At 33.0% G+C, this 12,214-nt stretch overlaps 3 protein-coding genes across 3 annotated transcripts; 2 read left to right on the forward strand and 1 right to left on the reverse strand.

The window, feature by feature from the left end:
- The first annotated feature begins 74 nt into the window (after positions 1-74).
- On the forward strand, positions 75-2,047 carry LOC128192653 (uncharacterized). Its single transcript, XM_052865523.1, has 4 exons — positions 75-191; positions 882-1,562; positions 1,702-1,824; positions 1,945-2,047. The coding sequence occupies exons 1-4, from the start codon at positions 134-136 to the stop codon at positions 1,974-1,976; spliced, it is 894 nt and encodes a 297-aa protein (XP_052721483.1). The 5' UTR covers positions 75-133; the 3' UTR covers positions 1,977-2,047.
- Positions 2,048-3,684: 1,637 nt separating this feature from the next.
- LOC128159891 (uncharacterized) lies at positions 3,685-5,466 on the forward strand. The gene is made up of 3 exons (XM_052823112.1): positions 3,685-3,845; positions 4,060-4,749; positions 5,067-5,466. The coding sequence occupies exons 1-3, from the start codon at positions 3,773-3,775 to the stop codon at positions 5,192-5,194; spliced, it is 891 nt and encodes a 296-aa protein (XP_052679072.1). The 5' UTR covers positions 3,685-3,772; the 3' UTR covers positions 5,195-5,466.
- Positions 5,467-5,568: 102 nt separating this feature from the next.
- LOC128159900 (uncharacterized) lies at positions 5,569-11,919 on the reverse strand. The gene is made up of 3 exons (XM_052823125.1): positions 11,485-11,919; positions 7,276-7,511; positions 5,569-7,026 (listed from the first exon to the last, which is right to left on the reverse strand). Exons 1-3 carry the CDS (start codon positions 11,507-11,509, stop codon positions 6,898-6,900), a joined length of 390 nt encoding a protein of 129 aa, XP_052679085.1. The 5' UTR covers positions 11,510-11,919; the 3' UTR covers positions 5,569-6,897.
- Positions 11,920-12,214: the final 295 nt, after the last annotated feature.

Genomic DNA, 12,214 nt, shown 5'->3' on the forward strand with positions numbered 1-12,214 from the left:
AAAATATGACAGACATCTAACTTAGTTTCTGTTCCAATTGACCCTTACGTAAATGTAAGTTAGCTATACCACTCTTTCACAAGGGAGTGTCAACAGTTCTGATAAGACACACCAGACTGAGAATTCGGTCACCATGTTTGTTCTATTTCTTCTGCCAGTTGTTTCTCTGTCCTTTGCAGATGCAGTTAACCGTAAGTGTACATGTACCATGCACCTGATACTTGTTTTAAAAAATCTCGCCTGGTTTAATCTACGGATTAAAATACTTCTAGATTAGGGTCATGTAATAGATTTTTTTTCTTATTTCACGAAGGTTTGATATAGATGAACAGATGACATAACTATAGCTGTTTGTATTTATTTCGTCGATAACATCTTTACTGTATATTGAGTGTAAACTGATGTCAAAAAAATCATTTTAAACTTTTAGCACACTAATTAAACTTGCATCAAAATTGAGAATGAATTTGACATGCTCGAAGAAGAAATTTTGCCAAAATATCCTTTTAATAACATTTTTTAATGTATAAAAAACTTAGGAACAAAAAAGAACCGCATGAACTTACGAATGGAAGAAAAAATTGGGCTTTTACTCATAAGAAATCAGTATGAGAAAATATGCCACTTTAATACAATTTCTTTGATTTTCTAAATATTTGGTGGACCGTAAAATTTATTTTCTCTTTTTAGGGGGGGGGGGGGGGGGGCAACAGTACGTAAATATCAAATATGTTTTCTCCATGTTTGGTCAGGCTATCAACAATTCGTGTTAAGGGGTTAATAAGAATATAATATAAACATCATTATATTGTTTTTCATTCATCAAAACCATAGTTAACATTTTGGTTACTACAAATTTAAACAATTTTGTTATTTTGAAGATTCTTGCAAGGACATTTACCTAGGCAATCCCAGTTCCCCAAATGGTACATACACCATCTATAACCGTAAAATTCAGCCATATAAGGTATACTGCGAGTTCCACTTCAAATATGGATACACCTATGTCTCCAAAAACACATCAGTGGAAGTCAACATTAACGATCTCTTCACAACCAATGCACATGTCAAAGTGAGACACATGAAGGCAAATGGCGCCCAAGCGGAAGCAGTCATGGAGAACATTAAGAACTACCCGACCCAGCCCCTTGGGATTTTCTACAATCAGCACACTGGGTACGCTGCCTCGGTTAACGCCGCTAACCTGGCCCCATACCTGTATCTGGGTTTCCTACCGATCAGCTTGGCCAATCACGTCAACCCTCAGGGTTACCGGGCCAACGGCCAGGATTTCAACTTCGTGAACTGCGATAGAAACCCCAACAGTTATTTTGTATTCTACTTCAACCCAAATCACAAACTTCCGATAGGGTACGTCAACCGTTGTTGCGAGTCGACCCTGATGCATTCTTGGATTACAGCGGCCCACACCCTTCCGACAGCGTACAACATGCCTGACGAGTTTTATTTCGACTATGAAATTCATCTTGGCGGTTGTGGGGGATATGCTTTCATTCATCACCACAATGACATCAACGGAGCAGCTCTAGGCGTGCGCTTCGGTAAATTTTATAAACACTAAGAACTTTCAGAAAAAAAATGCACAGTGCGCATTTTACTGTATGTTTCAACACTGCATAAATTATAAACACGTGCTGGCGTTTTTGAATTCGATATATTGCGGGGTATTTTTTTCTTCAGAACAAGCAGATCCCTGTCAAAGTTCGCCGTGTCAGAACGGGGCCAGCTGTTATTCTGAAGACGAAACTAATTTCTTCTGCGAGTGTCCAGATGGTTTTGTGGGAGATACCTGCAATGTCAAAGGCAACAAAACTCTCTCTCTCTCTCTCTCTCTCTCTCTCTCTCAGATAAACATGTACACATATAAACAAATTACATTTTTTCCAATTAAAACTAATAATTATCGTTGTTCTTTATTTACAGGAGACCATAATAACATGGGAATTATTGGCTGAATTTAGAAAATCAGAAAAAAGTATATATTTATCATGACACAAATATGCAAATAAAAATCCTAATACTGATATTTTTTGTATTTTGTTTTTAACTATTTGAAACAAATAGCGCTTTGGTCATTGTAAATAAATATAATTAACCAACAGGCACTTGTTCTTGTTTTAAAAAGTTCACCGAAAATTGTTACTTTATTTTTATGCAATTAGTAAACTTTACCACTGAAACAACAAGTGCTTGTGAATTTACCTGATAAAATATGATCCACTTTAAGAGTCTTTTACACTCCAATGTTCTTGAATTAAGTTCCCACCTTAATGCTCGCCCTACATTGTCACTTTTAATATCAAGAGTTTGTGGATTATTAGTCTTTTTTCTTTCGCTAAGCATGTTTTAAGATTTCTCGATTTTCTTTTAATGATAAGTAATTTTCAGAGCTCTCAACAGTTGTCAATTGTGTTTTTACAATAAATAACCCGCTCCTCTGTACAGTGTTCGATAATGCATGAATTTAACATGCGTAGAAAGCTGTTATGTAAACTTACAAAAATTGACTGAATATTTCATTCACATACATTGGTTCAAGTTCAGAAACAAGAAAAACAGCATTGTACTCGAATAGTAATAATTATGCTAATTTAAAGTAGTACGTGCATATCACTTGTCTATATAAGCGCCCTGTCTAGTCGTAGACCAGAAGAAGATGTGTCATTTTTTGTTTACTAAAATTACTGTGGAGAAATTGCCATATTTTGATTACTGTTTTTGAAAAAATGTATTGACAAACAAGATATACTGTTTCCATTTTTTTTTCAATATAACTCAATCAGAAGAAAAAACAAGATTTGAATAAAACTTTTATCAATATATCACAATTCAAACCCAAACAAGACTCGACCATTTTAATCTGAACTCTTGTAACTTGACATATGAAACTCTATTCAAATTTTGGCGAAGCATTAGAGATGTCCATATTAACCATTCTAGAAATTTAAAAAGGACAAAAAGAGTTTGAAAACTTTTAGCTTAAATCGTGCATAAGTCTCTTTAAAACTTTTACATACAGGTGGGGTAAACGGGTACTGAAAAGGGAAAAAAAATGAAAATATTTATTATTAAATTGATTATAAGCTTATATAATAATAACTTGAACTGGATTCAACGGCCCAAAACATATCCAAAAACACTGCTGCCTGAGCGCTGGCCTACAAAATGTGCCTGAAATGGAAATATTGAAGTTTGTTTTAACAAAACCCTGCTGTAAATGTATCATATCAAAATGGACGATATAATACATTTACAGATATGTTTAAAACACGAATAAACCCTAGTATCGTGTTGTTTGACAAATCGTATCAAAGTTATTGCTCTTAGACTAAGAATTGTTATCAGTCACTTTAAAAAAAAAAAACCTCGTAAAGTCAATATCAATGCGTTGTGTTTCATGCTTTCGATAAATCGTGATAACAACTACAGAGGGACAGTGCGACCAGGTTATCGTAGACTGGAACTAAGGTGGCCTTGTTCATAATGACCTGCTATGTCAGATCGTCTCAACCAGTACCCGGACAACGGATTTCATACATGTATATCTAAGAATAGATGACATCGACAAGCAACAACAAAAGGGTCCTACGTGTACATACAGTTGTAGTAGTTTTAATGAGCATTTTAAACGTTACTATAATAGTATAAATATTCTTAACCTTGGATTACTGTTTCTGTCATCGTTGTCCCCTCTTATTATATTATCTTGATGTCCTCGAGAGATAAGGTCATTATATGACCGAAGCTTACGATGACCAACCTGCAATGTTTATTAATTTTCCTTTTGTTGCTTAATTTTTCTGGAGGGGCACATTCAGTTTTACGTGAGTAATATATATCCTGACTACGATTGTCTAAATTATGTAAGGACTAGCATAATCTAATTCAAGAATATATTCTGTGAATTACAAGCCAGATACACATTTATCATGGCGTCAATGTACTAGTCAATTAACATTCGTGTTAGCAAACACATAGTAAAGTTGAACTACTTTCTACTCGAACAGGTTTTATCTAGTTTCTATTTTTGTTTTATAGGTTCCTGCAAGGATATATATTCTTCAAACCATTCCAGTCCCAATGGAACCTATACACTTCATAACAAGGAAAACAAGCCTTTCAAAGTGTACTGTGAGTTCCATGATAAATTTGGCTATACCTATATATCCAGACATGCTGGGGTTGAAGTCAACATCGATGACCTTTTGACCTCCAAGAAGCACGTAAAAATACGACATGTGCTCCAAAACGGAACCCAAATTGAAACCATTCTGGAGAACATTAGACTTTATAGAAATTTATCACTAGGAATTTTCTACAATCGACACATAGGCTATGCTTTACCTATAAATTATGCCAATTTGGCACCATACCTGTATGTAGGATTTCTGCCCCTCAGCAAAGCCAGTTACACTAATATCCAAGGGTACAGAGCTGCAAACACCGATTTCATGTTCCAAAATTGTGATTCGAACCCAAATAGTTATTTTGTATTCTACTTCAACCCTCAACAAAAAGCCAATCTGGGGTACGGCAGTGGATTTATCCCCTCAGGTTTTATGACCTCTTGGGTCACTTGTGGCACCGCCATTCCAACGGGGGACTATATGCCACCTGAATTTTATTTTGACTATGAGATACACATGGGTGGATGTGGCGGATACGTCTTTCGTCATCAGCAAGACAATCAAGACAATCAAGATGGCGCGGCTCTTGGGCTTAGATTTGGTTAGTATACACTCGATTCATGTTTTTTTCTACTATATCATATATATAACAAAGAAAGTTAAAGATGGCCTTGACTGATTGTTTTTTGTTTGTTTGTTTGGTTTTTTTTTTTAGGTTTTTTTTTTTTTTTTTTGGTTTTGGGGTTTTTTTTTTTTTTTGAAAAGGCAAATACATGTACATTATCATAATAGTTTTCACTAATTAGAACAATCAGGAGACCTATTCGGTATAATTTAAAATGCCTTATTAAACTAAATCGGCAGAATTTGATAGGGGAAAAAAATAGTATACTAAGTGGTTAATTTCATTTCATTCAGATGAGTACGACCCTTGCGTGTGCTCCCCCTGTCAAAATGGCGGCAGCTGCCGATCAACTTCCGACACCCAGTTCTTTTGTGATTGCGTTGCTGGATACGCGGGAGACACTTGTGGGAGACATATTTAAAATAAACACCAAAACGGGCCTTCTAAAGACAAAGTCTGTTTTTTGGGTAATCATCTTGAATATGATATATACACGTGTAACATCTGCAATATGTAATCTTTACAATACGTAACTTAAATAGGCTATGAACGGGTTTAATGTACAAGATGTGATTACATGTATATTAAAAAAAAATCAATCAAATACGAAATCACATTTAGATAAGACACCTGGGAAGACAGTCAGTGAAAATTAACGTATTGTTTGCGATTTAACAATAAATCCTATCAAAACCAACGGGTTTTTTTTTCTATAACAATGCAAAATTACTCTCAAAATCCTGTTAACGATAATTCCTGTAGGCAATGTATTTTTATTAAATAAAATATAGTATATTGTAAGATATATTCTTAACTTTAATTAATGAAAACAAGATTAACAAATTCATATAAATACATCATAAAAACATAGTTACACAGTAAACAAATTGTTGATCACAAAAAAAAAACCAGTTTACCACAAAACGGCTTGCAAGGTATCATAACATTTAGAAATGGATATCACAGATAGATTAAGTAATGCATCAACAGTTCTTCATACATTTTACAAAATCATTAAAATGTTTAATGCATATGTACATCATATATTAAAATATTTCAGCCTATTAGGGGAAAACAACCTCAATAAGACTTCATATACGCGTACATGTACCAACATTAACAACAAATAACTAATAAAGGACTCGTATATATCTCTATAAATTTTGAGTCCCGATTGAACATATACATTGTATATGCCAGCGTCTCCACGGCCAATTTAACGACTCTAATCGTCAACTTCGTAAATTTAAGCATACTAAGTGTAAAATTCATTTGGTTAATTATACCTGCTCTATGGTTTCATAGCTTTAGCAAAATAACATGTGTAAGTAAACTGCGTATGGATAACAAAGGGTCGCATCAAAATTCATTCATTTATTCATCGACTAAGGTATATGTTCGTAAGAATGTTCTATTATTGTTCAATCCTTGCATGGGTGATATTCTGCAACTAAGAAAAAAATATTTTATTTCTATTGAAGATAGAAATCGACCGAAAATTCAGCGCATAGGCTCCAATGGTTTTCGTCGAAATTCCAATTAATGTCTCTAAATAATAGGCATTAATTAACTTTAAACATTGAATTTCGTGTATTTAATTTTGTTTTAAAAGTTGGTTATTCAAAACCTTACTAACACTTTTAAGTTATAGGATGTTTAAGAGAAGAGACATAGAATCAAATTAACTTTCATTCTTTCTTTGATTACCTACTTGTATATTATCATGACAAATTCTTGAAAGAAAAAATATCAATGTATCCAAGATGTTGTAATAGCGGTAGATTTTTATATTCTTTAGGTAAGATATAAGGTTTGTACCTATTATATTCCAGACTTAACAATATTTAAAAGAGGGACAGTCTCGAATGTGTGATGAAGACATTTTCGTCTAGTGTTATGTAATCTGGTATTCCGATCGACGTCAACTGCTATCATCGATCCAACAGGATGCATTAAACCTTTCCCAGCGTCCATTAATAGGTCATATATATTCACCACCAGTTTCCACATCTGCTAAATCATATCAAATTAGTCATTACTATTGATGAGTTCACTAGTGGGTTTTCAGAAATGGGATTCCTTGCGCAATTTCTAATGATTGTCAAACAGCTTGCATTCGTTGGGCTAAGTTCGTTCAGCTAACATAAAACTAAGTCCTATAATGAGACCAATTAGAAGGGAAATTGTCAGAACACAAAAAACAATTATGATGGTTTTACTATTTGCAGTTCTGGATCGCACTGTTGCAAGATCCTGAAATCAAACAAAACATACAGGAATTATCAAGCAGTTTTGCTCTGGGTTTTAACAAAATACTTTAAAAACTTGCGTCCTTTTGCCAAACACACGATATTGTAATTCTGTGAATAGATATAATTTTATGATTGTCATTTACCCAAATGAGAGTTGTCTCTCTTACAAGAGAAACCACGTACCTCAAGTTTTCCATTATTCTTAAGAAATTAATCAAAATGGAAATAAGCTGTAGAAAATTTAACGAACCCTCTGTCTACGGATGCGCTGACGAGCCAAGTCTTGGGACCGGTAATACTTCTGAAGATCACGTGGGCTTATAAACCTGTCGTTATATCCAGGGAGAGTGTCGGTGTAAGGGGGTGGGTTAGGGGGTCCTCCTCCGTTAGGGGTGAACCACACACCTCCGATACCCGTGGTGGGAAATGAGTTACTGGGTGTTTCAGAGCGTCCAGCCACTTCATTGTAAGAGGGAGGGTGTTCACCTTAAAAATATAAAAGATACATACAATTCATTGTTACAGACGACCTGCATCAACTGCGCAATGAAGAGATTTCATGAAAGAAAGTGACGTTCGAATGACCTTCCTTAAGATGTATTTGTAAGATGAAATCAAATGGCGTCTACCTATGGGGCAAAATGATTTTTTTAAATATCAGAATGCAATTCTTGATATTAGAAAATTAGTTTAAATAACATCCATTTTCTGATAAAAAAGAATAGAATTTCTTACATGTATTTTATTTTATTAATTTATTTTTTCTGATATCAAAAATTCAATTTTTTATGTCATAAAATGATTTTTTTTTTATATCAAGAGATCGAAAAAAAAAAAGATTTCTTATATCAAAAACTCATTTTTTTTTTAAATCTAAAGTTCTAATTCTGCTATCAAAAAATATTTTTTTTAATAACAGAAAAATCTTTATTTGATGTCAAGAATTTTCTGAAATTAATTTTTTTGAAATCAATAATCAATAGTCATTGATATAAAAATCTATTTTTTAAAAGATCTATAACGGCACCACACATCTACAGTGTAATGATTTTTTGCCACTGTAAGTATTATTATGGTTGAACACGAAATTGGTTAACAATCAGATATTTTGTTAATAAAGATAAAGATAGTTTTTAATAAACACTCGATGACGCATATCTTTAAACTTCTTTTACCGAAAAAAATCCATGAGTGAACTTTTTTTTAAATAATCAACCCACTTTAACCAAACGTGTTTCGATATTGAAATTTGCATGATGTTATTGTGCAAATATTCCATTATAATTTCTTTTGAAATCTCAAGTGCCACTATTGCCCCTGCACTGAAGTATTGTGCTTATTTAAACTCTTTATTGAATATTTCCTTTTTTGAAATCACTGGGCAAATAATAAGAAGTAATTCGTAGTTTACTATCTATAAATGATCATCTTAATATCGACGATACAATTTATTTGATATTACAATTCAATTCAGTTTTACTATATTTTAACCAAAATACCTGGTACATTGTAATATCGTTTATTTAGAACGTTCAAACAACTTAAAATTAACACCTGATCGACGTCTTAAAAGAACAAATAATTCAGAATTTACCATTGAAATCCATAGAAATGTTTTAACTCATTAACAGTTTTATTATATCGAATGCTACACCTTGTCTTAACACATGAAATAAAAAGTATATTGATTTAAACATTTGATTTTTAAAAGAGAGATCTGTTCAGCCGAAAATGGCATTATCACATAATTATCCTATTAAAAAGCTACGGTACTGGTATCAAAATATGGCTTTTGGATTTCAAATTTATATATTGATATAAAACTTTAAATGCTGCCTTAAAATCTATTAAAACTTCGTAGTTCAGGATTCCCCAGACCTTCGCCTTCTCAACAAGATCCTATTTTTCACTTCTACCACGCATCGTCTCCAATTGGATCATGCATCGCCTCCAATTGGATCATGCATCGCTTCCAACTGGCTCATGCATCGTCTCCAATTGAATATTGGATCACGCATCGTCTATTGTGTTGTTCATTTGAGAAAATTAAATGAAGCTCGAGTTTTGAAAACAAGTTTTTTGTTGGCAAAGGACAATTACATAATTTGCACCACGGTGAATTTCATTCTTAATATGGAGTCTTGTACGGCATCCAAACACGAATAAAGCACAGTGTTTGGGTTGTTTTGGCGTTGTCCTGAGTGCATAAGTATCCTAACGTAATATTGGTGTATTCTTAGCTTTAATTTATTTGATTTTTTTGCTCGTGAAAAGTTTTCAGGTGCAGGTGCATCTTAATCAATTTTTTAAAGTTTTAAACAGTGACATTTTGATTTTAATCAATATTGAGTTTATTCTATTTTTCTGTTGCTGTGATATCGACGCAAAATCTCAAATTAATCAATTTTTCAACATTGGTCGACGGTGTACTATTACCCCGAATCGAATTTTTAAGGCCTTGTAACCGATCATTTTGTTGTTAAGTAATTAAATACTTGTTCATATATGCTCAATCCAGCTATTTTATTTTTCTTAAGCAAACTTCAAGAACCGATATCTGTATGCAAAATAAAGTATTTTCTCTGATAACGTGATTGTTGCTTAAATAATAAGTTTCCGGATCAATAAATTGACATTTTCGTATGACGGTATCATACGATATAAAAGAGGGGAAATAACCCTAGAACAGTGAGGTTTACTAACCAAATCTCTGACTGAAATAGGGATTAAATTTAACTTTAGAGAAATCCTATGATGTAATTGCCTAATTCGATAAAAGGTATCAGTTTTAAGCGATTTTTTTTTCGACTGAGCAATATTAATATTGATAAAATTTTACGTCAGTCACTTTTCGTCGCTTACTTGATTCAAACGCATTTTATCTTAATACAATAGTGTAAATGTGGATTGGTAACACGTTTCTTTTAAAATTCATCCTTTCCAAACATGCATTTTATACAAAATAAGAATAATCCTTCGGTTCTGCATTACGGAGTTCACATATTCTTCATTAGTTCTACAATTTAATATATTAAATAAACAAACATTTGTTTAAAGACATTGTGTATTTTTTATGATTTAAATACACGTCACGTTTTTGGTGGGTTTTTTTTTGGTTGACTCTATCGAAAACTGATCATTTTCTACTACAACTGATGAATTAAGCGCTAACCCGTATTAAATTTAGAAAAATATCTTCTATATATTTTTCTATATGTGGCGTAATAGTTAATCGATTTAACCTAAACATGTGATCTAATCCGATTAAGATAATCCATTTTAATCGCTATTTTGTATATATTGTCATGTATTACAACACAAAATGGCATGACCCGCACAGGCTTTGGCGATTCGTCACTGTGAGCTGTTCATTGCATGACAGCAGAAATACAGGGGGAGCATAACAACAAAACATACCCCATATCAGATATTATCAAACTTTTATCATATATTTCAGAAATCACGCATTTATTCGTATAATTATACTGCTCATATGACCCAGTAACATTACGGATTAATTCTATTAACTGAAATTCGTTACAAGTATTGACGTTTTTTTCTGTACGTTTTATTTCAAACAAATCGGTTTGTAGAAATATTCAAAGTTTTGGTCATCGGCAATTTTTGCTGCTTGTTTCTGAAAAGGTATTGTTTAAAAAAGACTAACTTGAGTAAAGGTTTACAATTTTAAAGAACTGACATTGACTAGAGATCTTTTTCTAAGGAATCCAATTTTAAATCTTAAAATAAGGAGTGTTTCTTTTTTTTATTTGTAAGTTTGCCTATGTCGACTAATTGGTTATTAGCAAACATCGCATGGTCTGTAAAAATTTATCTTGGGTTTGTTTTTAATCCATAATTTTGTTTACTTTTTGACACTTTTCCAGTATCAGAAGAAACCCAGAAATACAGCGTTCCGGGTAAGAGTCATATTTTGTGTGATTGTGACAAATGGTGTTCAATACTTATTCTGGAAATTCTAACCATGCCTGTGTACATTTCTACCTTTATGAAGTATATGTTTGAATATGAATTAAAAACAGTATTGTGTTGAAACGGTATTGAAAGTAAAAAATATTATAGACAATAGTATTTGATTTACATGTACATGTAGGTTCCAAATTGACAAGAGTTTGGAAGCAAGCATATAATATCGTCGGTACATTGAATCCTTTGACAGACTCCTATAAATCCTTAAAATCTCGTGGAATAATCGTCAAAATTTATACCTACCATTTCTTCTAAACGATTTCTTTCTCTTCAAGGACTACATGTAGTATATAACACTAATATTATATCTAATCATTCGTTAGCTAATGAATAATAAGCATTTACAAATTCGTTCAAAAGTCTTAAGATCTTTTGTGATACGCATTCCGCGAAATGGAGCAATCGTTAGACCAACGCCTTGTGAAGTACAAGAAATATTCATAATATCGATAAAAAACAATGCACTAACCGTCGGCTGGAGCAACCTGGGTCATCACTGCATCTTGGTTGTGTTCTTTTGACCGACCTCTCACTAATAAAACCAAATTCCCATGGCTGTCCGTGTAAATATATCCCTCCCCGATGAGTTCCAATGAGTGAATATCCAAATGTCAATAAAAGTCTGTCTCACATGTCAAGAGATCTCGGATATTCGGTACTCCCAGTTCAAAATCAAGGCATTTAAAATCAACCGACGACTGTTATCGTCAATCGATTCTTCAAAGACTCGTCACTTGATTTTCCTTCTTTTTTTTTTCAATTATCTGCCAACCGTATATAGGAACATTAAGACGTAAATTATATATAAACACAAACTAAGCTTTTGGATATTTAAATGTTTTCCGTTTGATTGAAACCAGCAGACCAGAACTTTCCATTTCTAATCGATTAAAGCAGACACACTATTTCCCTAACAGATCTACCGGTTCTCTGTTCCCGAGTTCGATTTCCAATCGATTTATTTATTCATAAATGAAAAGATTTCCATATGTTTCATTTTCTGGCCTAGCAGTGCACTTCTGTAACAATGCATGGATTGGGCTTTATAGTTCTAAGGGTAGTTACATTTTGAACGAAGAAAAAAAAAATAAATGAATGCGAGCAGAAAACAAAGGTGTCATTCTATAGAAAAACAGGGTTGACATTTATAGGTAAATCAGTTAACGGTCATAATTGCAACGGGTCTTCTAGAATTTCTT

Source organism: Crassostrea angulata, chromosome 1 (genome assembly GCF_025612915.1).
Source record: "Crassostrea angulata isolate pt1a10 chromosome 1, ASM2561291v2, whole genome shotgun sequence".
NCBI lineage: Eukaryota > Metazoa > Mollusca > Bivalvia > Ostreida > Ostreidae > Magallana > Magallana angulata.